This window comes from Heteronotia binoei, chromosome 20 (genome assembly GCF_032191835.1).
Source record: "Heteronotia binoei isolate CCM8104 ecotype False Entrance Well chromosome 20, APGP_CSIRO_Hbin_v1, whole genome shotgun sequence".
Taxonomy (NCBI): domain Eukaryota; kingdom Metazoa; phylum Chordata; class Lepidosauria; order Squamata; family Gekkonidae; genus Heteronotia; species Heteronotia binoei.
This window is the reverse complement of record NC_083242.1, coordinates 24539550-24567477: the sequence shown is the minus strand read 5'-3', so window position 1 is coordinate 24567477 and position 27928 is coordinate 24539550. Positions and strand designations below refer to the sequence as shown.

The 27928-nt window shown below is 45.2% G+C and overlaps 3 protein-coding genes across 4 annotated transcripts in view; 2 read left to right on the top strand and 1 right to left on the bottom strand.

Moving 5' to 3' along the window:
• The first annotated feature begins 81 nt into the window (after positions 1 to 81).
• On the top strand, positions 82 to 8642 carry AIMP2 (aminoacyl tRNA synthetase complex interacting multifunctional protein 2). 2 transcript variants are annotated; one of them, XM_060260946.1, is made up of 4 exons: positions 82 to 144; positions 7089 to 7295; positions 7496 to 7727; positions 8129 to 8642. In XM_060260946.1, exons 1-4 carry the CDS (start codon positions 130 to 132, stop codon positions 8512 to 8514), a joined length of 840 nt encoding a protein of 279 aa, XP_060116929.1. In that variant the 5' UTR covers positions 82 to 129; the 3' UTR covers positions 8515 to 8642. The 2 variants fall into 2 exon arrangements, with proteins under 2 accessions (XP_060116929.1, XP_060116928.1); XM_060260945.1 differs by having other exon boundaries at positions 82 to 291.
• A 132-nt stretch (positions 8643 to 8774) lies between these two features.
• Positions 8775 to 27928, bottom strand: part of EIF2AK1 (eukaryotic translation initiation factor 2 alpha kinase 1) — a 41070-nt gene continuing 21916 nt past the window's right edge. Inside the window, exons 10-15 of the mRNA XM_060260944.1 lie at positions 27784 to 27892; positions 26685 to 26791; positions 11445 to 11562; positions 11223 to 11302; positions 9718 to 9951; positions 8775 to 8981 (exon numbers count right to left, since the gene is read on the bottom strand). Coding sequence (XP_060116927.1) covers positions 8850 to 8981; positions 9718 to 9951; positions 11223 to 11302; positions 11445 to 11562; positions 26685 to 26791; positions 27784 to 27892 — 780 coding nt within the window. The 3' untranslated portion in view covers positions 8775 to 8849. The remainder of the gene's footprint in view (positions 8982 to 9717; positions 9952 to 11222; positions 11303 to 11444; positions 11563 to 26684; positions 26792 to 27783; positions 27893 to 27928) is intronic.
• Positions 17924 to 18941, top strand: ANKRD61 (ankyrin repeat domain 61). The gene has a single exon (XM_060260724.1). The coding sequence runs from the start codon at positions 17980 to 17982 to the stop codon at positions 18868 to 18870; it is 891 nt and encodes a 296-aa protein (XP_060116707.1). The 5' UTR covers positions 17924 to 17979; the 3' UTR covers positions 18871 to 18941.

The following is a 27928-nucleotide window of genomic DNA, read 5'->3' as shown; positions in this document are numbered from 1 at the left end:
TCACCCAACCGCGAGCCATTCCGGTCACCTAGGCCGGGCCTCGTGCGGGCGAGAGAACGCTGTTCGTCCAATCCCAGTCAGGTCAGTCAGAGAGCGGGTAGAGGACGTCGCCTGCGCTTTTTTGCCACGATGCCCATGTATAAGGTGAGCCCCTTTTCAGCGGGGCCGGGCTTGGCTGTGCTGGCCCAGCACCTCCCTTCGTGCATGTACCGGGTGCGCAACTTGCACCGTCAGTTCCAGGGCGGCGGCGGCACGGAAGCCGCCGCGGCTACCGTCTCCTCGTCGCCTCAGGTACGAGCTGGTCAGCGGAGTCTCCTCACGAGGCGCCGCGGCAAGGGGGACTCCGGCTGGGTGGCGGTTGTGCCGCGAGGCCTGCCTTTCCCCACGCAGCCTGAAGTGGTAAAGCGGACCGTAGGAGAAAGTGAAACCGCGGCCATTTCTAGTCCGCATATGGAAGTTGGGCCTGTGAGGTCGGCGGAGCGGGGCTCCCTGTTGCCACCGGATTCGCGCTTGCAAGAGGAAAAAAGCGCGTTTAGAAAGTAGCCCGCTGCCGGGAAGGACGCGCTCTTCCGTCCCGATAAATATTCTGCGCTTCAGACTTTATGCAATAATTGTTGCTTCTTTTTGTAGAGTTGCCATCCTCCAGATCAGCCAGTATCATAATTATGCCCCTGTATAAATCGATGGTGTGGTCTCATTTGGAATACTGTGTACAATTTTGGGAATTATTAGGAAGGGAATTGAAAACAAACCAGCCAGTATCATAATGCCCCTGTATAAATCGATGGTGTGGTCTCATTTGGAGTACTGTGTGCAGTTCTGGTCGCCGCACCTCAAAAAGGATATTATAGCATTGGGAAAAGTCCAGAAAAAGGCAACTAGAATGATTAAAGGTTTGGAACACTTCCCCTATGAAGAAAGGTTAAAACGCCTGCGGGGTGACATGAGAGAGGTTGACAAGATTATGCATGGGATAGAGAAAAGTCCTTTTCTCCCTTTCTCACAATACAAGAACTCGTGGACATTCAATGAAATGGCTGAGCAGTCGTGTTAGAATGGATAAAAGGAAGTCCTTCTTCACCCAAAGGGTGATTAACATGTGGAATTCACTGCCACAGGAGGTGGCGGTGGCTACAAGCATAGCCAGCTTCAAGAGGGGATTGGATAAAAATATGGAGCAGAGGTCCATCAGTGGCTATTCGCCACAGTGTGTGTGTGTGTGTGTATGTATATATGTATATACACACACACACACATATATATTGACCGCTGTGTGACACAGAGTGTTGGACTGGATGGGCCATTGGCCTGATCCAACATGGCTTCTCTTATATTCTACGTTCTTATGGAATGAGATTCTAATCACCTAAACTGAAAGTAAATAATGCAAGAATCCACCCTCCAAAAGTAGTTGTTTTCTCAAACTTCTGGAAATCAACTGTGATTCCCACAGGATCTTCAATACCCACATGAAAAGGGGCAGGTTTGCCCCCCAATCTCTAGGAATTTCCCAACCCAGAGCCAGCAGCTCTAAAACAGTGCCATCGTAGGCAAAACTATATTGTAAACTTGATTTTAAAAGTTCGTATCTTGCATTTCCACCACACCTAAGGCAGCTTGCAAAATGTAAACATGCACTTTTAAAAATGTGGTCTAAAACACGTTAATACCTCATGAATCATTGTCAATGTTGTAACTACAGGAACAATATAGTATTGTGGTAACAGGCCTCATTTTGGGCAGGAGCGGAGCTCCGGAACCTCTAAATTTCTTTGTGCTCTTTCTTTCTTACACCCCCCCCCCTCCCGCCGCAAATTGCTTCTGAGCTCCATTGTTCAAACCCCTGTGAGAATTTTGCTGGAGAATTTTGAATTTGGCAAACTTTATAATATTTTCCCCCACAAAAAAGGGGAATATAACCAAAACGTATAAAACAGAGAGATGGAAATCTTCATGATGCCACTGTGGTCACATAGGATAAAGTAAGGTTTTATTATGGGAGTAAGGTTTTATTATCACCGGGACTTTTTTTGAGCAGGAACACAGCTCTGGCTGGCTTGATGTCAGTGGGTGTGGCCTAGTAAGCAAATTGAGTTTCTGCTGGGCTCTTTCTACAAAAAAAGCCCTGATTATGACAGCTGTAATTCAAGAAGCAATTTAAGGTAGATTGCTGAGCTGATATAGAATCATAGAGTTGGAAGTAACCTCCAAGGTCATCTAGTCCAACCCCCTGCATATGCAGGAAACTCACAAATACCTCGCCCTAAATTCACAGGATCCTCATTGCTGCCCGATGGCCATCTGACAGCCTCTGTTTAAAAACCTCCAAAGAAGGAGAGCCCACCACCTCCCAAGGAAGCCTGTTCCACTGAGGAACCGCTCTGACGGTCAGGAAGTTCTTCCTAATGTTGAGCAGGAAACTCTTTTGATTTAATTTCAACCCATTGGTTCTGGTCCTACCTTCCAGGGCCACAGAAAACAATTCCACACCATCCTCTAGATGACAGCCCTTCAAGTACTTGAAGATGGTGATCATATCACTTCTCAGCCACCTCCTCTCCAGGCTAAACATGCCCAGCTCCTTCAACCTTTCTTCATAAGATTTGATCTCCAGACCCCTCACCATCTTTGTCGCCCTCCTCTGGACCCGTTCCAGCTTGTCTATATCCTTCTTAAAATGTGGTGCCCAAAACTGAACATAATACTCCAGGTGAGGTCTTGCCAGAGCAGAGTAAAGCTTCACGTGATCTGGTCACTATACTTCTGTTGATACAGCCCAAAATTGCATTTGCCATTTTAGCCACCGCCTCACACTGTTCAGCGTATGAACCACGAAGACCCCTAGATCCTTTTCGCACATACTACTGCTAAGACAAGTCTCCCCCATCCTATAATTTAGTACACATTCTGGTGATGTCAGGGGTGTGACATATGCAAATGTAAATGAGGTGTGCCAGTGAGCTCCGGCACTTCTTTTTCCACTAAATGAGTCATGGTGGTTAATATTTTGGGTTGGCTGAATCTCCACTTTGCCACACAGGCTTGCTGGCTGGCCTTGGGGTGATCATGCATGCTCAACCTGCCTGATAGGGTCATGAACAAGGCCAGTGCATCCCAGTTGGCCTGTAGGTGGCAGTCTAGGACATGCCAGTGCCATGGGTGGGCAGCAGGCACCCCCTCCCCATGCATATCCTGATGCCCCTTCCCTACCACCGCCACTCTCGCCCTTGCTGCTGCCCTTCTCCGCTTTGCCATCCAGCCTGATGGCTGAGTGCTGGGTGGTAGCCAAGGGCTGCAGGCAACTGCAGTGGGTGCCCTTGGAGGCACAAGCTCCCCTCCATGCACCACCTTCCCCCTTTCTCAGCCTCCTTAAACTGCTGCCAGGGCAGAGGATGGTGCTTACACTGCCTCTACCTGGGCAAGCAGCAGACTTCTCCAGGGGCTCTGCTGAAGTGGTGTCTCTAGGAGATGCCCTCTTTGCCCCTGGGAGCTGAGGAGGAGCGGGCAGCATGCAACCCACCCCCCGGACAGAGCTCCCTTCCTTCCTGAGTGGAGTGGCAGAGGGAGCTGAGCACCCACCTGGGCTTTTTGGCTCTTCTCCACCAACCAGCCAGCTGTTTGGTCCTTTAGCAGCCGAGAAATACTATCTGAGGCTCTTGGGCCCAAAGACTAGGGGGTCCCCAGCACCTCCCAGCCTGAACCCAGAAGCCTCTGACTGCCCATTTTAGAGTGCTCACAGCTGCCTGGGCCCACTTGTGTTGCCGTCTCTGTTCCATCCGGGGGGGGGGGGGGGGGCTTCGTGCAGCCAATGGAGCTGAGCCAGCTGAGGGACATGAAAGTGACCCCTGTGTTCCTGAGCTGGCTTCTCTTCCAGCCCCCTCTGCCCTCAGAGCCAAAAACAGCTGCGGTGGTGCTGGGAAGAGGGAAGCAGGGTAGGTTTAGCCGGGCTGGCTCCCTCCCAATGGCGAAATATCTTACTTGGCGTAGGTGATCTGCACTGACATCAGCAGCGCAGACACCTTGACCTCTTCCTCCCTTCTGAACTCTGGCTGGACCAAGCCTATGTGAGCTCCTGCACAGCCATGCTGAAGGTGGTCCAGATGGTAGGGGCCAGGGGAGGTTTGTGGTGGCTTCGGCTCTGGCAGCTTGGCTATTTAAAACATTTTCATAGCATGTTCTCCTGCTCTTTCCCCAAAGAGCAGGAAATCCCCACGCACAAGTTTGTGCCAACCCATGTTGGTATTTGGTAAAACCTCACCCTATGGCAGGCGCTTGCTTGGACCCTAAAGCTCCTTCCAGAAATGTATTGCAGAATATTTCCTTAATTAAAGGACGAAAATGTTTCTGGGCATATGCGGAGTGCCTCTCCCTTGTCACTGACCTCTTCTTTCTGGCTGAAGTTAGGAGAACAAACAGGTTTTGAGGGTTTCTGAAGAGGAATCCAGGTAGGCAGCCATGTTTGAAACAGTAGAACGAAGTGGGAGTACAGTGGTATCATTAAGAGCCACAGTTTTATTCAAAGTGCGAGCTTTCTGTGTCTGAGGAAGTGTGCATGCACATGAAAGCTCACACTTGGAATAAAAGTTCGTTGGTCTTAAAGGTGTCACTGGACTCCCACCGGACTGGTAGCAATGAGAGTGGAGGGCAGGCTGCTTTCTGTCACAAACTTGTGATGTCTGAAATGCCATCAGCAGCTGTTTTAGGAGTATTGTGATATGGACACTCTCACATGTGTGAAAGGTTGTAGGTTCCCTCAGCTATAGTCTGTCTTCTTCCTCTTCTACCCATTGTGAAAAAGCAGTTCATGAGATGACAGACATGGTGAGAAGATGGCTGTAATAACTGTTATGTGCCAGTGGGAGTAAAGAATTTAATTTTTTCCAGTGCTTGTAATAAAAAAATTAGGTTGTTCATTTCTCTTAAGGGAAAATTGATTTAAATGACACATTATGGCACATTTTCGCTCTGCCAAGTGGCGTCTGCTGCCATTTCTGCCTAAATTTCAAGGAAATCTTTAGTGACTTGCAATTATATGTAGTACTTAAGGAAGGAAGCCTGGTTGTTACTTTAATGAGCATTTAAGACAAAGTAGGCAATAAAATAAGTTCATGTGTTGACTCAAAGGATTTTTTAAAACATTAATAACCCTTTTTAAAAAGCTTCTGTGAGCAACCAAAGTTGATACTTTAACAAATCTGTTCATCTTTAAAATGCAACTAGGCAACTCTTTGTTTTCCATCATTTGTGTAATTTTAATCGCTGCTCAAATACATCTTTTTTTGCATGGTGATGGAACATGTCACATCTAATTTATGGCAACCCCGCAGGGTTTTCAAGGCAAGAGATTAATTAAGGTGGTTGTCATTGCCCGCCTCTGCATAGCAACCCTAAACTATGGCTGATTTTAAAAAGCCATCTGTTTTTTAAAAACTGATTGGGGGGTGGGGTGCCTTGCCTAAGGCTCCCAAAAGCTGTGAGGATAAAATGGAGAATGACCATGCACAGGCTGTAACTGAACAAACCTCCCTAATAGAGGGGATTATCAGAAGTTATTGTCTGCAGTTGGATTTAGAAGAATGGTTTAGGATTGCACTGTTAATCATAGAGTTTAAAACCAGTGAGTGTACTGAGGGATTTAAAGGAGTATTAGAAAGATGTATAGAGGAGAGGATATTGAGAGGGAATCTCCGTGTCCAGAGCCCTCCTCTCCTGCATGTGAACATAAAACAAAAAGTAAAATCTCTCATTTGATAACTTAATTATAAGCAAAACAAAACATAGAGTTGTAAATTCTTTTGTTGAACTGAGGAACTTTTAGAAGTGTGTGTTTCAAAATTCTTAGTTTTGCAGGGATTACTTTGTTATTGTGTTTTATTGGGAAATAATGCCTTACCAGATGAAAATTGATGTGGCGCATCACTGTATTGAAACCACAGCAGGGAAGAAAGCACTGGTAAAATATCTAGGAATTATAGTAAATCAGACCCCCATCCTAACTTGGGCTGTAATAGGTTCTTCTCCCCCTTGCTGCCCCCACTGGAAGTGAGACATTAAACAAAGACTGATTAGAAGAAATGGAGCAGGCTGTACTATGATTTTGTAAGGGACTAGATCCAGGTGGGCAGCCATGTCTGTCTGAAGTAATAGAGCCAAGTTGGAGTCCAGTAGTACCTTTAAGATTCAGAATGTAAGCTTTCGTGTGCATGCACACTTCGTCAGATGATGAAATGGGGGTACAGTGAGCAGTGCTACGTATAGTTGGAGGCTGTGGTTAAGCATGCAAAATATAGTACAAAGGTAAAATGCAATGGCAAAAATTATCAAATTGAAAGAATAGCAAGTTTGCAATGGCAAAAATTAACAAATTGAAAGAACAGCAAGTTTGGTTTGGATAGCCCCAGTAGTGTGGGCAAACAGCAAAGGCAATAAACATGTCAGAATTGGAGATTGATGGTGAGAGTCCACCATCTCAAGGCAATAAATGTAGAATCTGTTAATTGTTCTATTTCTTCTCAAGCATGGGATCTTTTAGAATATATGTATTTCCTTTATATTGTTATAAATATTGTTGTAACAGAGACTAATGGCAGTGGTCATGTGTAAATCTTTATGATGCTAATGAAATTAGATAGTACTTAAAGGTAAAGGTAGTCCCCTGTGCAAGCACCAGTCATTTCCACCTCTGGGGTGACGTTGCGTTCACAACGTTTTCACGACCAGGCTTTTTTTTTTACGGGGTGGTTTGTCATTGCCTTCCCTAGTCATCTACACTTTCCCCCCAGCAAGCTGGGTTCTCATTTGACTGTCCTCAGAAGGATGGAAGGCTCAGTCAACCTTGAGTCGGCTACCTGAACCCAGCTTCCGCTGGGCTTGAACTCAGGTCATGAACAGAGCTTAGGACTGCAGTACTACAGCTTTACCACTCTGCGCCACGGGGCTCTTCACATAGTACTTACATTGAGACAATTAATTCAATATAGTGCAGGCTCAGTTCTGTCATCCTTTGGTTGTCCTCAAGCATTGCCAGTCCATGACATATCACTGTGTTATAACCTGAACAATACAGTTCTAAGTACCTGTCATTTTAGGATGAGGTCGATCCATCCCTTCAGGCCCTTGAATCCCGCCAAGAGGAGATCTTGAAACGTTTGTATGAATTGAAGGCAGCTGTGGATGGGCTCTCAAAGATGATTCAAACACCAGATGCAGACTTTGATGCAACAAACATCATCCAGGCAGATGAACATGCTCCGTTAACTGCCAGTGCTGCTGACCTGGATAACTTACTTGGGAAGGCAAGTCCTGATGAACTTTGTCTTGAGCCCATAATTTCTGCCTAGCCAATGATTCTAACGCAGAGTTTTCTGTGATCAGGCTTTTGCCATCTTGCTAAAATTTGATGCAGGTGTAGGCAATGTTTTTGATGTGTGGAAAGTCCAAAAAGGATAACTGCCTCTTCAACAGATTGCCAATTTTCTGATTGCTTCTGATGCAGGACTATGGCGCTCTGAAGGATATTGTGATCAATGCCAACCCCTCCCTACCTCCACTGTCATTATTCGTCCTCCACAGCCTGCTGTGTGAGCGCTACAAGGTATTATCTGCCATTCATACGCACTCGTCAGTGAAGTATGTGCCAGAACACCTCCTGAAATGTTTTGGTGAGCACACAAAGAAGCAATCACGTCATGAATACCAGTTGGGCTTTACGCTAATTTGGAAAGATGGTAAGTATAGAGTCTTGTATTATCTACTCGTAACTGCTAGAACAGCTAAAATGAGGTGGTACAGAACCTACTGATAATGTCCTCAGTATAGGCCTGCTGAAGTGTGCCAGCTCCCAAAGCACTGCTAGAGCCTTTTCCATGCTTTCCACTTCAGAGGACTTACATACTAATACCATAAAGCTGCACTTGTTGGTTTCTGAATGGCAAAATGGTGTTTTGCTAGCTAAATAAAGCATTAGTAAATGGATACTTTACTGTAAACTGCTTTGAACAAAGTAGCCTATGAATCTAAGATTCTAAAGTAACTAAGGAAATACATTCTATGGATTTGACATGTTTGTAACTGCACATACTTTTAAGAGAGTGATTTTGTTTCTAAAACTGTGCTATGATTATTTCAGTGCTGAAGCCCCAGATGAAATTCAGCATTCAAACCATGTGTCCAATTGAAGGAGAAGGGAACATTGCTAGATTCTTGTTCTCTTTACTTGGCCAAAAGCACAATGCGGTGACAGCCACTCTGATAGACAGCTGGGTAGATACGGCCATCTTCCAGCTGAAAGAAGGAAGCAACAAGGAAAGGGCTGCGGTTCTGCGATCCATGAACACAGCCCTGGGCAAGACATCCTGGCTTGTGGGAAGTGAACTGACCATAGCAGATGTTGTGACCTGGTGTGCATTGCGGCAGACAGAAAGCACCAATGCTGTCCCTGCCAACGTACAGAAATGGCTGAAGTCTTGTGAGAATCTGGCACCGTTTCACTCTGCTCTCAAGCTGCTGAAGTAAATCTACAGGGGAAGAGGCTTTAATATTTTCTTTCTCAGCTAGCGAGCGTGGCCTCAACTGTTGTTGTATGAATGAAATGCTAAATCAGTCTAAAAGATCATAGGGCAATAAAATTAACAGAATTGGTTTCTGGTGGCTGTCCTTTTGAAGTTAATATGTTGTTCATATCAGGCCAGAGTCTGAGGCTGCAGTGCGTTTACTGAGAACTGAACCAACATCCGCTGCTTTCTGACTAAAGTGAAAACTAGATGTGGAGGTGATACTTTGTAGATTAATTTTAATTTTAAAAAAATAAGACATTTGACAGAACATATAAATTATACACATTAACTACCCTAGACAGGAGAGCCGCGGCGTTTGATTCTGTCTCTCTCTTCTCTTTCCTGCAAAAGTAGCTTCACTTTCTCTTTCAGTAATTTGATTTCTTCTTCTTGTTGCATCACCTTCTGCTGTAAACTACAAATAACCTGAAAGAAAAATTCACAGATACTATTACTATGCCTGCATATTATCAAAACCCTTCCAGCATCTTCTACTAATTTTGCTTCCTGAGGAATGTTTCACAATGCTTTTTTCATCTCCTCCCTTAAATCCACCACAAGTAGAAGGGAGGAGCACCTATATAGATAAAAGAATGATGCTGAAATACCAAGTCTCTGTTCTTTCAGAAAGACTACATTGTGTTTTGCCATTTAAACTCATTTGCTTACCTACAAAGGAAAGGTCCCCTGTGCAAGCACCAGTCGTTTCTGACTCTGGGGTGATGCTGCTTTCACATCGTTTTCACGGCAGACCTTTTTATGGGGTGGTTTGCCATTGCCTTCCCTGGTCATTACACTTTCCCCCCAGCAAGCTGGGTACTCGTTCAGGTCATGAGCAGAGGGCTCCAACTGCAGTACTGCAGCTTTACCACTCTGCACCACGGGGCATCATCTACTTAAGATGATTACTATTTTCAGTTTGGTTTTGTAAAACTGCCTGTTCTACCAGGTGGCAGCTGGAACTTCTTCCAGCTTATTTTCATGCAGAGGTACACAACCACACAATCAGCTGTTTCACAAAATTCAGACAACAACTGAGAATTAGCCCAGGGTCTGTCCCCTCTCTTGGGTCCAGATATTGACACTGTTGAGGAAGGCAGAGTTAATGTCAGTCAGAAAGTGCCTTCAATTTATATAAACGGAGAGACAAGCTAAAACTTACATTTGCTGCATTGTGGAAGAGTTCACTTTCAAGAAGTTGACCAGTAGTTGGTCTCTGAGAGGACACTTTACTGGTTAGCAGCTTAACATATTTTGTCTGTATTGGCCATTTTCCACTGAAAGAGACAGGAACATGACCATTCCTCAAACCCATCAGAATTTCAGCTCGTTCCATTTCTGTCCCAAAGGGCTGAAAGAGTTCAAGCAGGATGACACCAACGCTGTACATGTCCGACTAGAGACAAAAAGAAAACCTCAGCATTAGTAATTAAAGCCAAGGCTGTTGGACCTGCTATCAAACACTGAGATACATTAAAACAAAACTATTCAAAGGCAATGTGGTCTTTTCTAAGAGCTGGATAACTTTTGAAACAGTTGTATGAAATATAGTGGCCTGGGGCCCAGTGAAAGGAAGGTGGAAACATGAACAAATGAAGGTCCAATAAACAAGTATTCTGCATTTTTTTTTGCTTTGTTAATTTCCCTATGCAATCCATCCATTGTGAGTACATGGTACACACATGGCATTCAGTGAACTGCTGACTTCCCTCTGGCCAGTGTTCCCTCTAAGCTGAGTTAGTGTGAGCTAGCTCACAGATTTTTAGCCTCCAGATCACACATTTTTGTCTTAATTCAGGAAAAATGGCCCCAGAGCAAACTCATGGATGCAGCAGCTCACAACTTTAATGCCAGTAGCTCACAAAGTAGAATTTTTGCTCACAAGACTCTGCAGTTTAGAAGGAACATTGACTCTTGCACAGAAAAACTTGGGAGCCTACAATATCTAGTACTCAGTTAATCAGATCTGAATGTATATAATTGACACTTTTCAGACTGGTAGTACAAAGCAGAATACTAAAAAAAAACAAGGTGGAAAAAGGATTATAAGCTGGGACCAAGAAATCATGATGATGGAGCATTTGGCAGAAGAAAACACCATGATATCCAAGACATGATTTTAATAGATCGCTTCCTCAAACAACACCCTCCTCCAATAGAGAATCCTCAATTTCTGAAAGGGAATCACTGGATTCAATCCTGATTTACTCATGGTAATTTTCACATTTATCTGGTACATTTTTATCCCACCCTACCTATAAGAAATAAAACGGAAATTTCTTCACAAATCTACATACAGACAAAAAGTCTGTAGTAAATTTTCTTTCCTGCAGTTTTCCTGCATACAGCTTCAACTTTAGCATTCTGGCTAACAGAACAGTATCTGCACTTTTCCAACCAGTTTTTCTACTGCTGAAAAAGGATGGAAGGGTTCTCTTTGACCACCAAATAAGGCTCTTCTGAGGATCATGGCATTTGCTTGTACAAAAGCCATGGAGGCGACAGCAAGGATGGGATCCAGTGGAAATGCTGGCTGGATCGAAACCACATCTTCTCTGCATTGGATACAATACCTGGTACTTTGGATTCAACCTATAATATGGCATAACAGTTATAACAAGCAAAATTGGAAAAACATTTAAAAAGTCTTGATTTCAGTGGCATTACCTTGAAATCATATTGACAACCTTGCAGTTGTTCAGGTGATGCATATAAGCAGGTACCCACTCCGGAAGTATGTATTAGGCCTATACAAAGATCAACACAATTCAAAGTTACTGATGTTACATTTCACTTATTTAAACACAAAAAGTAGCTATCTGTAACTGTTAGAAATGCCACAGTATTAATGGTTAACTGAAAACCTTTCCTCTTAGGTTTGCTAATTACCTGCCATTTCCTTCATGTTTTGTGAGGGGTGTGTCTCCTGGATAATATCTTTACAAGCCAGCCCAAAGTCTCCTATTTTCACATGGTGGTCAGGTCCATGGAGAAAAATATTTCTGGGCTATGAAAACAAAACAAAAAATACATTGTTTATCTTATATAACTGGATTTTTAGAAAATATGCCAAAATATCGCATTCCCCCACCCCTGGCTGCCATTTGTAAGAGTTTCAACTAGTTAGAAGAAGCAAGCTATGTTATTAGCAGCCTCAGCATGTTGTTTGGTGGTATCATCTTTCAAGAGTAAGGTCCAGGTTGTGAACTATGTGTGCCATATGTTCTTGTAGCTCCATTTATCAGCCAAGTGAGAACCAGAGCACACACCCAGATGTATATACAGTGACAGCCCCAACACCTCTGATCAGATTGTCCCCATCTTGATTTTCTGTCTTTAGGAAGATGTCTCAGATGGTGCTTTCCAAAGACAGAGCCTTCGGCTGTTGGTTCCCTGGGACTGGTGGGGAGGGATTGCTTCCCATCTTGGCCTGCAGACTGCCACCTTTCCTACATTTGTTTCCCTGATCTTAACATCTGTGTGTTTGTAGCTGATTTTTTTTTCCCCCCTGTGGGTGGCTTCTTCTCTGGTGTAATGTTTTTTCCTAATTTTGTGATAATGAGGGAATGACAAAGATATGTTTCAATTACTGGAATTTTAAGTGATTGTACTCATCTTAGATTTTCATGTCTGTAAACTGCTTTGAGTCCTTGTTTTACAGGAGAAAGATTGTGTATGTGCTAAACAGATAAATCAGCAGGCAGCCTTTTGTTATTATTATGAGAAATTCTGTTGTGCATCTAAAACTCAACTGCTACTGAAGAAGAGGCTGGATTTATACCCCACCCTTTACTCGGAGTCTCAGTACAGCTTACAATCTCCTTCCCTTCCCCACAACAGACACCCTGTGAGGTAGATGGGGCTGAGAGAGCTGCTCTTGAGAGAATAGCCCTGAGAGAACTGTGACTGACCCAAGGTCACCCAGCTGGCTGCATGTGGAGGAATGGGGAATCAAGCCAGGTCCCCAGATTATAGAGTCCACCACTCTTAACCACTACACCAAACTGGGTTAGTTACTAGTTTAGCTGTATGGACTCTGACACCACTGACCTGCATACATTTTGGGGATCTTTTTTATGTAGTTTGTCACCAATCACCTTGCACACCTTGGTGGCTGAAATCAGGGGGTATATGTGTTTTTATTTAAAAAAAAAAAACAAGAAACCTGAACAGAGAAGTGTATGCCTCTTATCTGAGAGCATGTCCTATGCCAAAGGAGTCCGTTTGGATCCTGTTTGTGAGGACAAACTCCCATGAGACCAGACCCACCTAGCCCCACCCCTCTTAGCCCACAGCAGTGACCTAGACGTTCTATTAGTTCCAGAGCTGGCCACTATGTGACATCACAAAAGAATAGTAAGTGCAGGATTCCAGATCTTTACATTTGCTCCCGTATCACTTCTCAGGTGGCAATCGTTCTTCTCAAATGGGTAACCTGATCCGACGTTCTGGTAAAAAGACACATCCGTCTGCACCCCAAGAGAATGGCAAATGTGATGCTATACAGCAAACATTACTTCAAGTCATAGGGAACCAAGACACTCGTATACTTGAATGGCTACAGGATCACCACCCCAATGCTGTGAAGGTAGAGACCTCTCTGAACAGTTTAGAGGGAAATGACAGAGGTTTATAAAATTACTAGTAATAAGGCCCGTTGTGAAGAAAAAATACAATGGGTTCTAAAAAGAGTGCCCCCCACCCTTGCTGTCTTCCCACCCACCCAAGTGAAGACACTCACTCCTCCCCCCACCTCAAGGGGAGCTGATCTCTGTAATCTGGAGAGCAGTTGTAATTCTGAGTGATCTCTAGCCCCCACCTGGAAATTGGCAACAGTTATTCCCCAGGAGGAAATAGCATTATACCTGTCTGATGTACCACCCTTCCTCAAACTCTTCTCCAGGCCCCACCCCTTAAATCTCCAGTAATTCCCCAACCTTGAGTTGGCAACCCTATCTCCTTCCCTTTATCTGCTCCTGTGACTTCAGCTTTCCATTGCTTGCCCCTTCCCTGCAACCTCTACATAGGAAAAGGACAGTCTTTCTCCACAGTGGGGGTGGGGGGGAGGTTTATATCATTCTCACAACCCTTTGAGGCGAGTTAGGCTGGAAGTCTGTGAACAGTTCAAATCACCCAGTCAGCTTCCACAACAAAACCTGGGTCCGGCAGACCCCTACTCTGAAGCCCTAAATCCTATGCCACAGTGACTGTCATGGGGGGCTGCTGCTGAACCGTAGCAAGCAGCCAGGCATACAGTAGCTAAACCCCAGGTGGAGCCTGAACTGAACTCCAGACAACATTTCCCTCCCCATCATGGAAGAAATAACTGATTTAGTGGGTGGGCGCTATGGCTTTCTATTCACTTGAGGCCTCTCCCTATACTGAGAAAAGGAGCCTGGGTTGCCTAGCAACAACCTCTGGCTAGCACTTCCCAGGCAGCAGCCATGGTCTCTAAGAGACTAAGCAAACACTCCCAGCGTGGCCTGGCCTCCCTGGCTATTTCTGTGGCCTTCGAAGACTGCATGTTCTGGGAGGCCTTTCATGAGGCTGCAATAGCTCTGCAGCCCTTTGTGAGGCTGGTTGACAGAGGACACAGAGAAGTGTTGGAGATGTGTCTGTCTCTGAGTTAAGACTGCTTTCAGCAGTTTGTTCAACATTCCTGGGCCTGTGTCGGTGGGGGCAGGGGAGTCAGCCAATGGGAGGCCAGAGACTCTTGATGGGCCAATTACTTGTTTCCACAGATATTATCCAATGGCAGCACTGGATTTGGCCATGCCACAGGAGAATTATTATAAATGCAGAGGGCAGTAAAAATACATAGAACTTTTTCTTCCTCTCCCAAGATACCAGAACTCAAGAGCATATAATGAAATTGACAGATTCAGGATGGACCAAGGAAGCATTTCTTTCCTGAACAAGTGATTAAAATGTGGAATTCACTGAGAGGATGTAGTGATGGCCACAGGCACAGACAGCTTTAAAGAATGATTCATGAATGGAGAACAGATCCATCAGTGGCCATGAGTCATGGAGACTCAAGGGAACCTTCATAGTCAGAGGCAATAAACCTCTGAATACTATTGCTAAGAGGTAACCTTGGTGAACATGACACAAACCAGGATTTTAACCCTTGGCTTAGAACCCCAGTTTGGGGGGGGGGGGTAATCATTAAACTAAATTCAGTTTGCTCAGGGCCACTGCATGCAGATGTAACAGGCAACTGACATTAAACTGAAATATTTCCAGAGGAAAAGAAAGGGAGGAGGCATGGAAACATTCAAGCCAACAAATCAAATCATGTCTGCTGCAACAAAATAAAATTTCATTGTGACACAATGTGAGCTCTAAATGCAGCTTGAGTTCCTTAGTGTAAAAACAAGTTGTAGAAATGAATTTTAGGTCTTTTTCTCTTATGAAAGTGAGCAAAAATTTTTATACTTAAAAACATTATACAGGGGTGTCAAATATTTGTTATTAGGGCCAGATCTGACATAAATGAGACCTTGTTGGGCCGGGCCATGTCAGGCCAGGCCATGTGTGTACCTATTTAAGATTAGGTAGCAGAGATATAAATTTTATAAAGAACACAAACATATATTTTTAAAAACTTAAAACATGGTTAAAACAGTAGCACTCATTGGTTTTAAAGGTGCTTTCTTTGTATTTCTCCCATGGGATCCAGGGCACTGGGCAAAGGAAGCTCTGGCTCTTTCCTTCCTTCTCCAGGGGACTGGGAGCCTCAGCCAATAGAAGGAAGAGAGGCTTGGCTCAGTAGCTCTGTTGTGCCATTGAGAGAGCCTCACAAAACAAGCTATTCCTCCCCCTTTCCTCCCCAAGGGAGAAGCCTCAACCAATGGAGAAAATAGAGGTTTTGCTCTGCAGCTCCTGTGCAATTGAGCAAGCCTTGCAAAGCAAGCTGTTATGCAGAAGGAAACAAGGAAAAAGGAAGCAGATGATAGCCAGTTGCTCAGATGCCTGATAGGAGCCCTCTGGGGGCCTGATTCGGCCCCCAAACGGCATGTTTGACACCCCGGTGTTAAGAGTTTTGATTCCTCCCCCCACCCCTTCTGCTGAGAATGTTTATTTACTTTTACTCAGTGTTTGTCACTGAGACTCTTGGGTGGATTACAGGCTACCAAACACTGCAGCCAGACAGCATAAGACAACCAGTGAGCAAAGCAGTAGGATTAGGATTAATGAATTAAATGATGCAACACAATAGTTACTGTAAAAGCAGACTCAATGGAAGCATTAAAAACTAAACAGATGCACAAATGAATATAATCAAAAGTATGCAGAAACATCTCAGCACAAAGTCAGAGGAAGACAAAAGGCCATTAGATCTGCATACCATGCAATATAAGCTCTTTTAAACAAACTTTTCCACCATTCTATACAGGGTGGTTCCATTATTCCTCTTCTAGCTAACAAACTGGAAGCAGAAAGGAACACGAACTGTGTGCAACACCACGGGGTAGCTTCTGAAACAAGGTAATGTTTCACTCTATAAACAATTTATTTGAAGGACACTCAAAAGTCCCCTGGTGTAGAGGAGAGGCTCCCCTCCATCCTTAGTGCAAGAGAAGGGACATCTCAAGTCAACCCTGATGGAAGAGTCACACTCTGGGAAGCCAGAATCCAAGAATCTGTGCTTTCTCCTTTGAAAATAAAAAATGGATGATTGGCTTGGGAAAGGGGGCACCAAAGTGCTTTGCCACAGCTCCACTGTTTCAAGCAGTGTGATACAGACTTCTCCTAAAATAGGCCTATCATTTTTTTTCTCCGTTTTGAAAGCGCAGCAGAGTTGCTGACAGACATTAAGCTGCCCCTTCAACTAACATACCTTGCAATTGCAAGATATTTTAGAAGCTTGCGCTCATTTCAGTGAGACAGCTCTGAAGTTAAACAGATTTCCAAGCCGCTGAAACCCAGTAAGGATAAAATATGTTAACTTCTGCAAAAGATTTGTTCCCCTTCTACATAATTATTTATTTGACTGCTTTTCTCAACTAAACCTTGGTGATTTCTCAGTTTTAGTTTGAAAGGCCTGACATGGGGGCTGGCGGCACGGATAAAGGTCTGTGGTGGGGGCAGTGACGATGACTGAGAACCTAGGAAAATTTTGCAAAACTAAACCAGAGTTCTAATGCAAGTACTGACTAAAACCAGATGAGTTCCTTTGTGATCTGCACTATCTAGAGTAGATAAACAATGGATAGCAAAAGATCCGAGTACTAAGAGGAAAATTGCAGTACTAGAGTAACAAGTAGTGGATCTAGACTGGGGCAAAGCAGTTCACTAAGCTGGCTCCAGCTTATAAACTAGTCTCTGTATACAATGCTGGCCTTCCTGTGATGCCATTAAGCTGGGCCGTTGGTCCATCAAGCAATATTGGCTACTCTGGGAGTGGCTCCCTAGAGTCACAGGCAAACTTGAGTTCTTCCCCAACATCTGGCTACCCAAGATTTTCCCCAGTGATGCCAGCAACTGAACCTGAGATTCTCCTTGCTCCCTGGAGTTGAGCACTCTGCCGTATCAACCACACCTCTGGATAAACACTTGACATCCTATCCCACAGTGTCCCTAATGCAGTTGGAACAGCTGTAAATGTGAAACAAACTACCCACACGCTTCATCAACTCCTGAGCACCCTCAAACAATGGATCCCATAGTGGCTGACCGGCAGGAGATAACAGACTGCACTCAGTGGCTCAGAAGCAATGTGGCCCTTGCCCTGTGGCTGGTAGGTGATGACCACCTTGAAACAGCCAACACCAGAGGAAGCTGTGAGGCTCCCTGAAAGTACTGGCCACATGCCAGGGATGGAAGTAAAGAGGCTCACCTGGCTTCTCCCAGAGCTAGTCCACTCTAGTTGGGAAGCTAAGCAGGGTTGGCCCAGGTTCATACTCAGACGAAAGAACACCAAGGAAGTCCAGAGTTGCTACACAGAGGCAGGCAATGGCGAACCAGTTGTGTTTGTTGCCTTGACAACCTCACAGGGTCGGTTGTGACTTGAAGGCGCTTTACACCACCAAGTGCAAATGTGGTTCACGGAGAGTTGCAAAGTGACTACCCGGTGGGAAAAAAAATACAGGAATAACTGGCATTTTTTCCCCTTAATGGCTCAAAGATAACAATGGATATATTCATTCAAGAAAATGAGCCACTAGGGAGGGAGGGAGGGAGGGAGGAGTTCTAAAGGAACTATGCCATTCCTGACTTAAAGCTTCAGAAAAGAAATCATGTCCTTCCAGCTTACCATGGTGAAGGAATGGAATGGCTTTTTATCTGTCTAGCTAATGAATTTATTTAATCTCTCAAATCATGAAATGATTATTTAAAGAGGACTACTAACATACTGTTATATTACAGAGGCAAAAAGAAGTGCATACGATTTCACCACCAAACAGGCCACTTCCCAGCTATGCAAGGAACTGCATGCTGCCTCATGAACATACACGAGAGGCTTGACCCCAGCGACAGTGAAACGTGGCTTCCTGAGGGACACCTCAAGGACTGGGTTCAAGTGCGCCATGATTGTGCTTCCAACATCCTGCATGAATGTGTACGCCTTCAAACCCTCCATCTCATACCGTTCTTTGTACATGATGGAATGGACATAGATGAAATGGACACATCCGGCCTAACAGCTCTCCATGTAGCTTCTAAAACCCTCGCAAAAGAAGCCATTCAAATGTTACTCCACTGTGGAGCAAACATTAATCTCACCGTTCCAGTGACTGGACAAGCCGCGCTTCATTTCGCCACCCAGTCTTCGTCGTCCAAAGGCGCTATCACCTTAGCAGCAGGGGCAGAGTGTGTTGAGCTACTGCTGCAGAATGGGGCACAGGTGCACATGCGAGACAGAAGTGGGAGGGAAGCGATTCATTTTGCTTGTCAAGGTGGCAGAGAAGATCTAGTTACTCTCCTGCTCGACTATGGGGCAGACATCAACTCCCTAACAAGCCTGCAAGAGTCTCCACTTTTCCTATTCCTTCAAGAAAAGAATAACCTAAGACAGGCCCAGTTACTGGATAAGCTGCTCAGCCTATCATACCCTCTGAAAATAACTAATGCTGAAGGCTGTCTACCCACAGGGTTTATCTTTCCCTGTGCCGAACGACTGAAAGACGCCCTCCTGAGAATGACTTTGGATGTCTTGCCCCTGCAGGAAATCTGCAAATTCAACATCAGGAAAATATATGGAGAAAACATGAAACTTTGGATGGAAGTGAATCTTCCAACCGACCTGTGGAAGTCCATATATGTTGACCAAGAATTCTCATATGCTTCAAAAACAAAGGCCTTTAATTAATGTGCACACACACATTCAAGATCACCACACTAGCCAAAAAAGGCAAAAACAGGCCACTATGAAACTGTCCTAAACACACACAAACACACACACAAAATAAATCTGAAATTTGAGTTTGTACTTTGAAAGTGACCTATTCTGTTGAGCGTTATTTTTGTCACAGGCAGATAGAAATGTTTGCTGAAGGAGAATACTAAGAAAGGTAGCAACGGAACAGCAAAATTGGCCCCATATATAGGGAGCATCACACGTCAGATCTCAGAAGCAAAGTAGGGTTGGCCCTGGTTAGCACTTGGATGGGAGATCACACCACCAAGGAAATCCAGAGCTGCTACATGGGCAAGCAGTGACAAACCACTTCTATTTGCCTCTTTGCCTTATGAGGTTAGCATAAGTTGGCTGTGACATGATGCACTTTTCACCACCACCGGAGGGAATGCCTTGTGTACAGTTATACTTTTTAAATGTTAAGTTCTTTCTTGCTATATAAGAATCTGCCTTCAAAGTTTGAGCAATGGGCTGCAGTTCCAGAATGGAAAATGAAATGTTCCGCAGGGCATGTGTGAGCCTGTCAACGTAAAGAAGTTTGGTAAGTTGGTATCCATGGAGCTTAAAGAGACATGTACTGTGTGCTCTTTAACATTTAACTCAGAACACTTCCTACTTCACAAACTTTCAAATTTCTTACTTTCCAAGGCTTTCAACACCAATTTCTGTGCCAAGAAACTCTACCCATAAAATCATAGAGTTGGAAGGGACCTCCAGGGTCATCTAGTTCAACCCCCTGCACAATGCAGGAAACTCAGATACCTCCCCCTAAATTCACAGGATCTTCATTGCTGTCAGATGGCCATCTAGCTTCTGTTTAAAAACCTCCAAGGAAGGAGGTTCACATCTAACTGATTTTATATTTTAGTTTCTGCTGTGATTCTTGTGTTTTTTTCTTAATGTTTTATTTTTAAAATTGCATTGCAAAATCCCACTATTCCTCCATCTTTCCATTTTAAACAAAATATTGCAAGAGTAAACATGTTTGCCTGTATCCTTTATAAAGTTTATATCTCTGCCATCTGGCATTACATTTTATGACATGCATGGTTCAGCCCCACAAAGTCCCATTTATGTCAGATCCAGCCCTCCTGACAAATGAATTTGACACCCCTGCCTTACATCAAATTTCAAGGAATGCTCAGAACAGAAAACACCAGACACTTCATCCAAATTAATGCAACTGAGTCTTTTTTAATAAGACCACCTGACACATAACAATAACATTGCAAAGAAAAATTAGCACTTGCCCCTTTGCTCCAATCCAGGGGTGGCCAAACTGTGGCTCGGGATCCTCATGTGGCTCTTTCACACATATTGTGTTGCTCTCAAAGCCCCCGCCACCTTGTTGGCCAGCTTGGAGAAAGCATTTCTCTCTTTAAATCACTTCTCCAATTCAAGCCAGCCAGTGGCTTGGATAATGCATTTAAAGTTACTTTCTTTCTACCTCTACCTCCCTACTCCGTCTATTTTCCTGCCTGTCTGCCTGATCTCAAACACCTGATGTTCATATATTGTGGCTCTCAAACATCTGACATTTATTCTATGTGGCTCTTTCATTAAGCAAGTTTGGCCAACCCTGCTCCAATCCTTTAACTACTTAATGAAAAACCATTTTGTGCTTCAGATTAGTTTGAATTAGTTCTGATCTTCAGACCATGCCCTCCAGAACATAGGAAACTGCCTAAACCCAACTGGGTGGGAAGGACTACCCCAATCCCAGACCACTGAGAAGGAAGTTTCATAGTAAGTGAAAACAAATCTTCTGTTCTCTGGTGGTCCTGGGAGTGGGGAGGAACGGTGGCTCAGTGGTAGAGCATCTGTTTGGTAAGCAGAAGGTCCCAGGTTCAATCTCTGGCATCTCCAACTAAAAAGGGTTCAGGCAAATAGGCATGGAAGACCTCAGCCCTGGAGAGCCGCTGCCAGTCTGAGTAGACAATACTGACTTTAATGGACCGAGGGTCTGATTCAGTATAAGGCAGCTTCATATGTCCTTCACACGTGGGACATAAAAAAAATGCCCCAGGGTGGGAACAGCTTCTCTGTCTAGAGAGGGTATGCTGAAGCACTCTGCTCCCAAAGGCGGCCTCCACCGAAGCCCGTTTGTCTACTCCATAATGTCTGGTGAAAGAATGCACCGATTTCCAAGTAGCCTTAGATTATTTCTAAGGAAAGAAAAAACAGGTTGCTTACCTGTAACTGATTATCTTCGAGTGGTCCTCTGTACATTCTGTGCATTCACACCCTGCCCTCCTTCCCCACTGCTGTCAGTCCTCCTCTTTGGTTTGGTCAGAGGGAACTGGCGGGATCCTCGTGCCCATCCCAGTGGAGGCCCGTGCGTGCCCAGTGGGAGGGGCATGAAAATCCTTTTCTTTTTAGGCTTTGAAGTACCAATTGGAATTGGCACAGGCACACTATATCCCAACAGTGTGAAGCACAGAGACCACAAAGAAGATGGCATGATAAGCTGCTGATGTAGCCACCCCCCCTTAGGGAATGAGCCTTAGTACCTTGTGGAGGCTCCAAACCTTGTTCCTGTCAGCCACCGATATGCAACCTCTATGCGACCTACTCAATAGAGATGTGGAAACCTGTTGACCCAATGAAGATTTCCACCTTCCTCCATTATTTCATCCTTTTAGTATAAAAAACTGTGCCCTCCTCACATCTAACTGATGCTACTCCTTTTCTTTATCATGTCATTGTGAAAAATACAAAGTTCTGACTTCCGGTTTCGGTGACCCAAGCTAAAAAGCAACCAGGGTCTGCTCCCGCAGATCGCTCTTTAATTGGGCAGTGGAGGGGCCCCCGGAGACTGGGGGCTCGAGTCGCAGACCTCAGGGAGGTCTGTGCAGGTTGGTGGCTCGAAGAGAAGGATGGAAAAAAACGGCGGCGGCTGTACTCCGATCTCTCTCATCGCCGCATACCTCGCTGACCTGATCGCCATCTTGATGGCTGAAGGGTTGAACACCAGGCTTTTCTTCTTTACCCTTCCTCTTCTTCATTGTTTCTGCCTTTTCAACATTGGATTCTGCATGAGCTGCATGAGCTGAACTGAACGACTGAAATTGTACTGCTCTAAGTCTCTTTAATTTATTTACGGAGTTTAGAGAAAGCAGAGCGGTGGCAGAAGTGAGTGCAAAGGGGGAAAGAGGGAGGGGATTACCCGGCTCCTTCTTCCCCTGTTTTGAGGCTTCGAAAAGACTCTGCTAGATCTCCATATCGATCTATCAATGTATGATCTTGCTGTCACCCCGGGGAGCAGGCTGACTGAGACTCCCGTATAGCTCCTACCCAGGACCTGGTAACCTTGTGGAAGCAACAAGTCTATTCTCTGGCTTGCATCCACGCTCCTTCCTGATTCTGACCTGCTTGATTTCCTTGGCACCCTGACCTTTTGGCTTTTGGACATTGACTTCTGATTCTGGTTTGTGATTCTGCATTGGTGACTTGGCTCCTGCTTGACTTCCTGGACTTTGACTTTGGACTGGCTTTGGACTCCTGCCTGCCTGCACCCTGAGCACGTGACACTCCAGGTGGTAAAACAGAGACAGTCTGGCTGGGGGTGCCAGATCAGGCCCTGATGAAGTGTGTCTGGAGACACTGGAAGAGACAAAGCAGGACAGATCTCTGTGACCGCTTGAGAGCCCAGGATGATGAGCCCAACATGAGGCCATCAGTATGACCTCAGCCTCCTGCTCCCAAAGCCTACAAATGGTCTTGGGAATGGGTAGAATAGGAGGGAAGCCAAAGAGGAGTCCTGGATCAGGGAGACATGAGAGCATCCATTGCCTCCACCTCTGTGCAGTAAAGCAACAAAGCTGATGGTTCGTGCTTGAAGCAAACTGGCTTAGGAGAGGACATCCAAGTTGTTGGTGAGTGAGGTTGAAGATCTTGGGATGGAAGGACCATTCCCCTTTGCAGATGGTCTGCCTGCTCTGCCAATCCACCTGCATTCTGTCCACCCCATGATGTGCTCCACTCTGATGGAGATGAGGTTCCTCTCTTCCTGGGCCAGGATCCTCAAAGGCACTCTGTGGAGTTGAGATGACCTAGAGCCCCCTTGATAGTTCACTTATGCCTTGGCAGGGATGTCCATCCAGACCAAGACATGCTGATGGGTCAGATCCAACCTAAAGTAATTCAGAGCCAGCAAGATGACCCTGAGTTCTAGAAGTTGATGGGAAGACTCTGTTCTTTGAGATTCTACTGACCCTAGACCAGAACCTCATTCAGGATAGCTCCCCAACCTAGAGAGCTCACAGCTAATTGACACCTATAGACCAGGGCACAGAATACCTTGCCCTCTTGAAAGGCTGTTGACCTTTGTCCATCAGATAAGACTGGATCTGATGGATACAGGAACCTGGACAATTCATAGGAATGAAGGGAACATGCAGTGGTCTGGAGTGAAGCCAGGCCCACTGGAGGTCAGCAGACCCATGAGTCTATCCAGAAACAATAGGGATGAAAAGTTGTCCTGGATTACTTGGATCACAGTAACCCAGATCTTGCACCTTTTCCAGTGGGAAGAAAAGGGGACTGCAGGAGGTGTTGATGGTTCCCAGTTGCTTGATCCATTGAGATGGTTGAAGGAAACTCTTTGACTGGTTGACGAGGAAACAGTGTTTCTGCAGGCAGAGGAGTGTGGACTAGGTGTCCCAAATGTGTCTGGAGACGCTGCTGGACCTGATGAGAAGGGTGTCCAAGTATGGATGTACACAAATCTCCAGATGCCTGAGGTGGCCTACAGCAGGGATATCAAACATGCAGCCCAGGGGCTGAATTAGGCCCACAGAGGGCTCCTATCAGGCCCCTGAGCAACTGGCTGTCATCTGCTTCCTTCTTCCTCTCTTGCTTCCTTCTGCATAGCAGCTCGCTTTGCAAGGCTTGTTCAATCGCACAGAAGCTACAGAGAAAAGCCTCTATTTTCTCCATCTGCTGAGGAGGAAGGGGGGAGGGATAGCTTGCTTTGCCAGGCTCTCTCAATCGCACAATAGACCTACTGAGCCAAGCCTCTCTTCCTTCTGTTGGCTGAGATTCCTCCCCATCCTGGTCTCCTGGGGAAGGAAGGAAAGAGCCAGAGCTTCCTTTGCCCAGCTCACTGGATCCCATGGGAGAGATACAAAGAAAGCACCTTTAAGACCAACAAATGCTAATGTTTTAAGCATGTTTTAAGTTTTTTTTTTTAAAAAAAATCTTTAATTGCATTTATTTATAAATTTAATAAATCTAATCTATGCTTGCTGCCAGTTGCGGCATGACCTCAGGAGGCAGCTGTTGCAGGCAGGGCCCATTAGGCAAACTAAGCGGTTGTGTAGGGCACCGGGAGGGTAGGGGTGCCAAAGTGGGCTCCCCTCCTCCCGGTGCCCCAGACAAACGCCTAGTTTACCTGCCTCCGCTGGCTGCCACCAATGTTCCCTCTAAGCTACAGAGTCTTGTGAGCAAAAATTCTGCTTTGTGAGCTACTGGCTTTGAAGTTGTGAGCTACTGCATAAATTATTGTGCTCTGGGGACATCCTTCCTGAGCTAAAACAAAAATGTGTGAGCTGGAAGCTAAAAATCTGTGAGCTAGCTCAGGCTAACTCAGAGGGAACACTGGCTGCCACGATCACTGCCACCACCCGCCCCTCCTTTCCCTTCCCTTTACTGCCCCTCCCTTACCTTCCCTTCCTCGCCCTGCCACGATCACAGCGTGCTGCACTGCGAAGGCAGCAGCACCCCCTTCCCTTCCCTGCACATTCACAGCCCGCAGCACCTGCGCCCTACTGGCCCAACGCAATGTGAATCTTCTCTTTACAAGCACGGGGCTGAAGGGAAGGTTTGACTCCCCCTCCCTTCCTGTTCCGGAAAGGGATAGGGGAGAAGTCTTCACTTCAGTCTTGTCCTTCTAAAGAGAAGATTCACACTACGTCGGCTCAGGACCCAGGTACTGCAGGCTGTGAATGGGGGAAGGGGGAGCCGCCTCCTCCTCCTCCTTGCCTTGCCACACTGGGGGGAGAGGAAATGCAATGGAGTGTGCACTGCAACGCAATGCCACAGGGAGGGGGGCGGCAGGGCAGCACCTGCCTGGGACGCCACCTCCCTTGAGCCGGCGCTGGCTGCAGGATTACTTTTGTACACCTCGCTGTACCCTCAGTAACCCAAACTCAAAATAACCTGCAGTTATCAGAAGGCTAATACACACTTAATAACAAATAAGCTTTATTAGACTCCAAGTTTCTTCTTTAGCAACAGATAGCATTAGTGCAATTCAGAATACAGTTACACAGTTAGAATGTAGTCAAGCATAAAACATATTTCCATAGTAAAGCATAATTCTATAGTCTAAGTCTACATCCTGTTAGGCTACATTGTTCCCAGTTAGAGTTTAGAGTCTAAGTCTCAAGTTCCATTTAAGTTTGGCATGATCAGCATAGAGACAGTCTTCTGTCTCTATCCAAGTCAGCTCAGGCTGAAATCAACAAAGGCTTGTTAATTCCAGGGCTTGACCAGCATAAAGGTGCCTTTTCTCTCATGCAGTCAGCCCCTTCTGTTCAAAAGCTCAGGGTATATAAAGGCTTATCCCTGGAAACTCCTATCAGTATACTCTTATCTTATCTGATATTATCTGTGTCAACTGCATTCCAGAATCTGCAGCCGCATCTTACAGATGGCCAGTTCGTACCATATAAGGCTTTTCCTGTCCTGAGACAGCCTTTACCTTTCACACACATTTACTGACCTACATCCTCAGCCTAGGCTGTTAGCAATGTGAATGCTTAATAGTGCTAAATAACTTGGTGCTGGAGAGCTTGTGGCCAATTTCATAAAGAGGGCCAACCCACCAGAAATCCTGCCACAGCAGTCCCTTCCCCTCCCTATTGTTGTTTGCGCCACCAGCTGTGGGCCAGATTCCTGGATTGCTGCACACCTAAGTGCCAAACACATCCTGCTTGTACAGTAGGCCCAGGGGACAAGCCACTCCCCCTCCTGGATCAGTCTGGCGGAATCAACCCTGTTCTGGAGGAGGAGCCACCCCACTGAGAACACTGCAACTGGAGAAACCACAACTGGAGAACCACAGCTAAGAACACTACAACCGACTTATATTATTGAAAATAACTCATGAAGGACAAACTTTGAGCCTGTTAAAGCAGCTCACATCTTTAGTGGCAGAGCACGTGTTTTGTGGAGAAGGCACCAACTTGAATCCTGACCACCCCCAAGTTAAAAACATCTCAGGCAGCAAGAGGGGAGGAGGAGGACTTTTGCCTAGGACCCTGCAGAGCCACTGCCCCTAGCACAAGGTATGCACTGATCTTGACAGATCTGGTTTGGATTACATACATTTGTCTGAAATGAGGAAGGAATCAGTTCTGTGAGTTGGCCACATTTAAAACCCCACAAATTCCCAGGGTGCAATGTCCTCTCTAATCTAGTCTACCTCAAAGGGTTCTTATAAGGCTGAAATAGATGGGGGAAACATATTCGATGTCCGGAGCTCTTTAAAGCGTAAAAAAATGTGACAAGTCAGCTCTGAGCTCTATTCCTGGATGAGCAATAAATAAATCTGCTATAAAAGGAGATTATACTTTCTGCGTGCAAAGTGTCCCTAATTATGAATATATTAACTTGCGCACATTATGACTGCAAGCATTTGTTGTATGAGTAGTGGCAGAATCTGGAATGGTGTGAGTAGTGGCAGGAATTTGGAAATGAATTTTCTTTTTGCAGGGAAAAGCTTGCTAAACTCAAAATGGTCTGGAAAGATCAATGTCACTCACTTTAATATCCCGGTGCAGGACTCCCATACTGTGGATATAATACACTCCTTCTAGCAGCTCTTGGAAGATCTTTAATGTCCAATTAACATCCACATGCTGGTAAGGATCTATGATGAAAGAAAAATCACAGTATTTACTTCAGTGAAAGACTAGGGGTTTTCTACAGGTATGCCACCAAAAAAAGGGGGTATGTGTCTTATATTTCTGCATTATACAGGGGGTTGGACTAGATGACCCTGGAGGTCTCTTCCAACTCTATGATTCTATGATTAACATTCAAGTTGCAATTATGTCCTGTAAAAGTTGTGTTCACATGTGTATGTATGTGTCATTTTGTGGGGAGGGAGGTCATCCTACCTCCTTTGAGTAAATACAAAATTCAACTCCACTCCACCAACAAAGATGTTTTAAAAAGCTAAACAAAACTAAGCAACCACGTAGGTTTAAAAATTAATTCTAAAGCAATGCGAATTTTCTCTTGAGATACCCAGCCTAGAAATCTTGAAGATCCAGTTTCAAATCCTCACTCATGCTATGGAAGCTCACTGGGTAACTTTGGGCCAGTCATGCGCTCTCAACCTAACCTACCTCACACAGTTCTTGTGAGGATAAACAGAGGAGATGGGAATGATGTGAGCTGCTTTGGGCCCCCGCTGGGGAGAAAGGCAGGGTTTAAATCAATAATACTAACAGAGCTACACTGTTGTTGCCGAATACAACGTAAGCAGCTCTGCTGGCAAGGGTCACAAGAGCAGCTTCAGGCCCACCCAAAGACCTTGGTGCAATCAGCTGGGTTATTAAAACAGTGCACAGGAACTCTTTTGCAGATTGTGCTGGAAGCTGAAGCAGGTTTCAGAAGCAACTGAACTGTTCAAGAACAAAACCAAAGCCCCCTTTGATGATACAGATCAAGATGCACAGCTATCTGGATTCTGCCTGCTACGTTATTATACTTGTAACTATAAGCCAACTGCAGATATAGAATAGAAACTTAGATCCTAAACTTAAAGGCTAGTCAGGAAGGGCTGTGGTTCAATGGCAGAGCATCTCTTTTGCATGTGGAAGGTCCCAGGTTCAAAGGTAACCGCTTAAAACTTACCAGTAGGTTCCTCTGTTCTCAGGCATCTTTTGTTCCTGTTAGTGAGCCACTCCCACAAGGAGGTTTCACACAGTTGCATCTGTATGTGAAGCATCAGATGGTATTCCATCTGAGAAGACAACAGCAACACAAGCTTTTTGAGTAT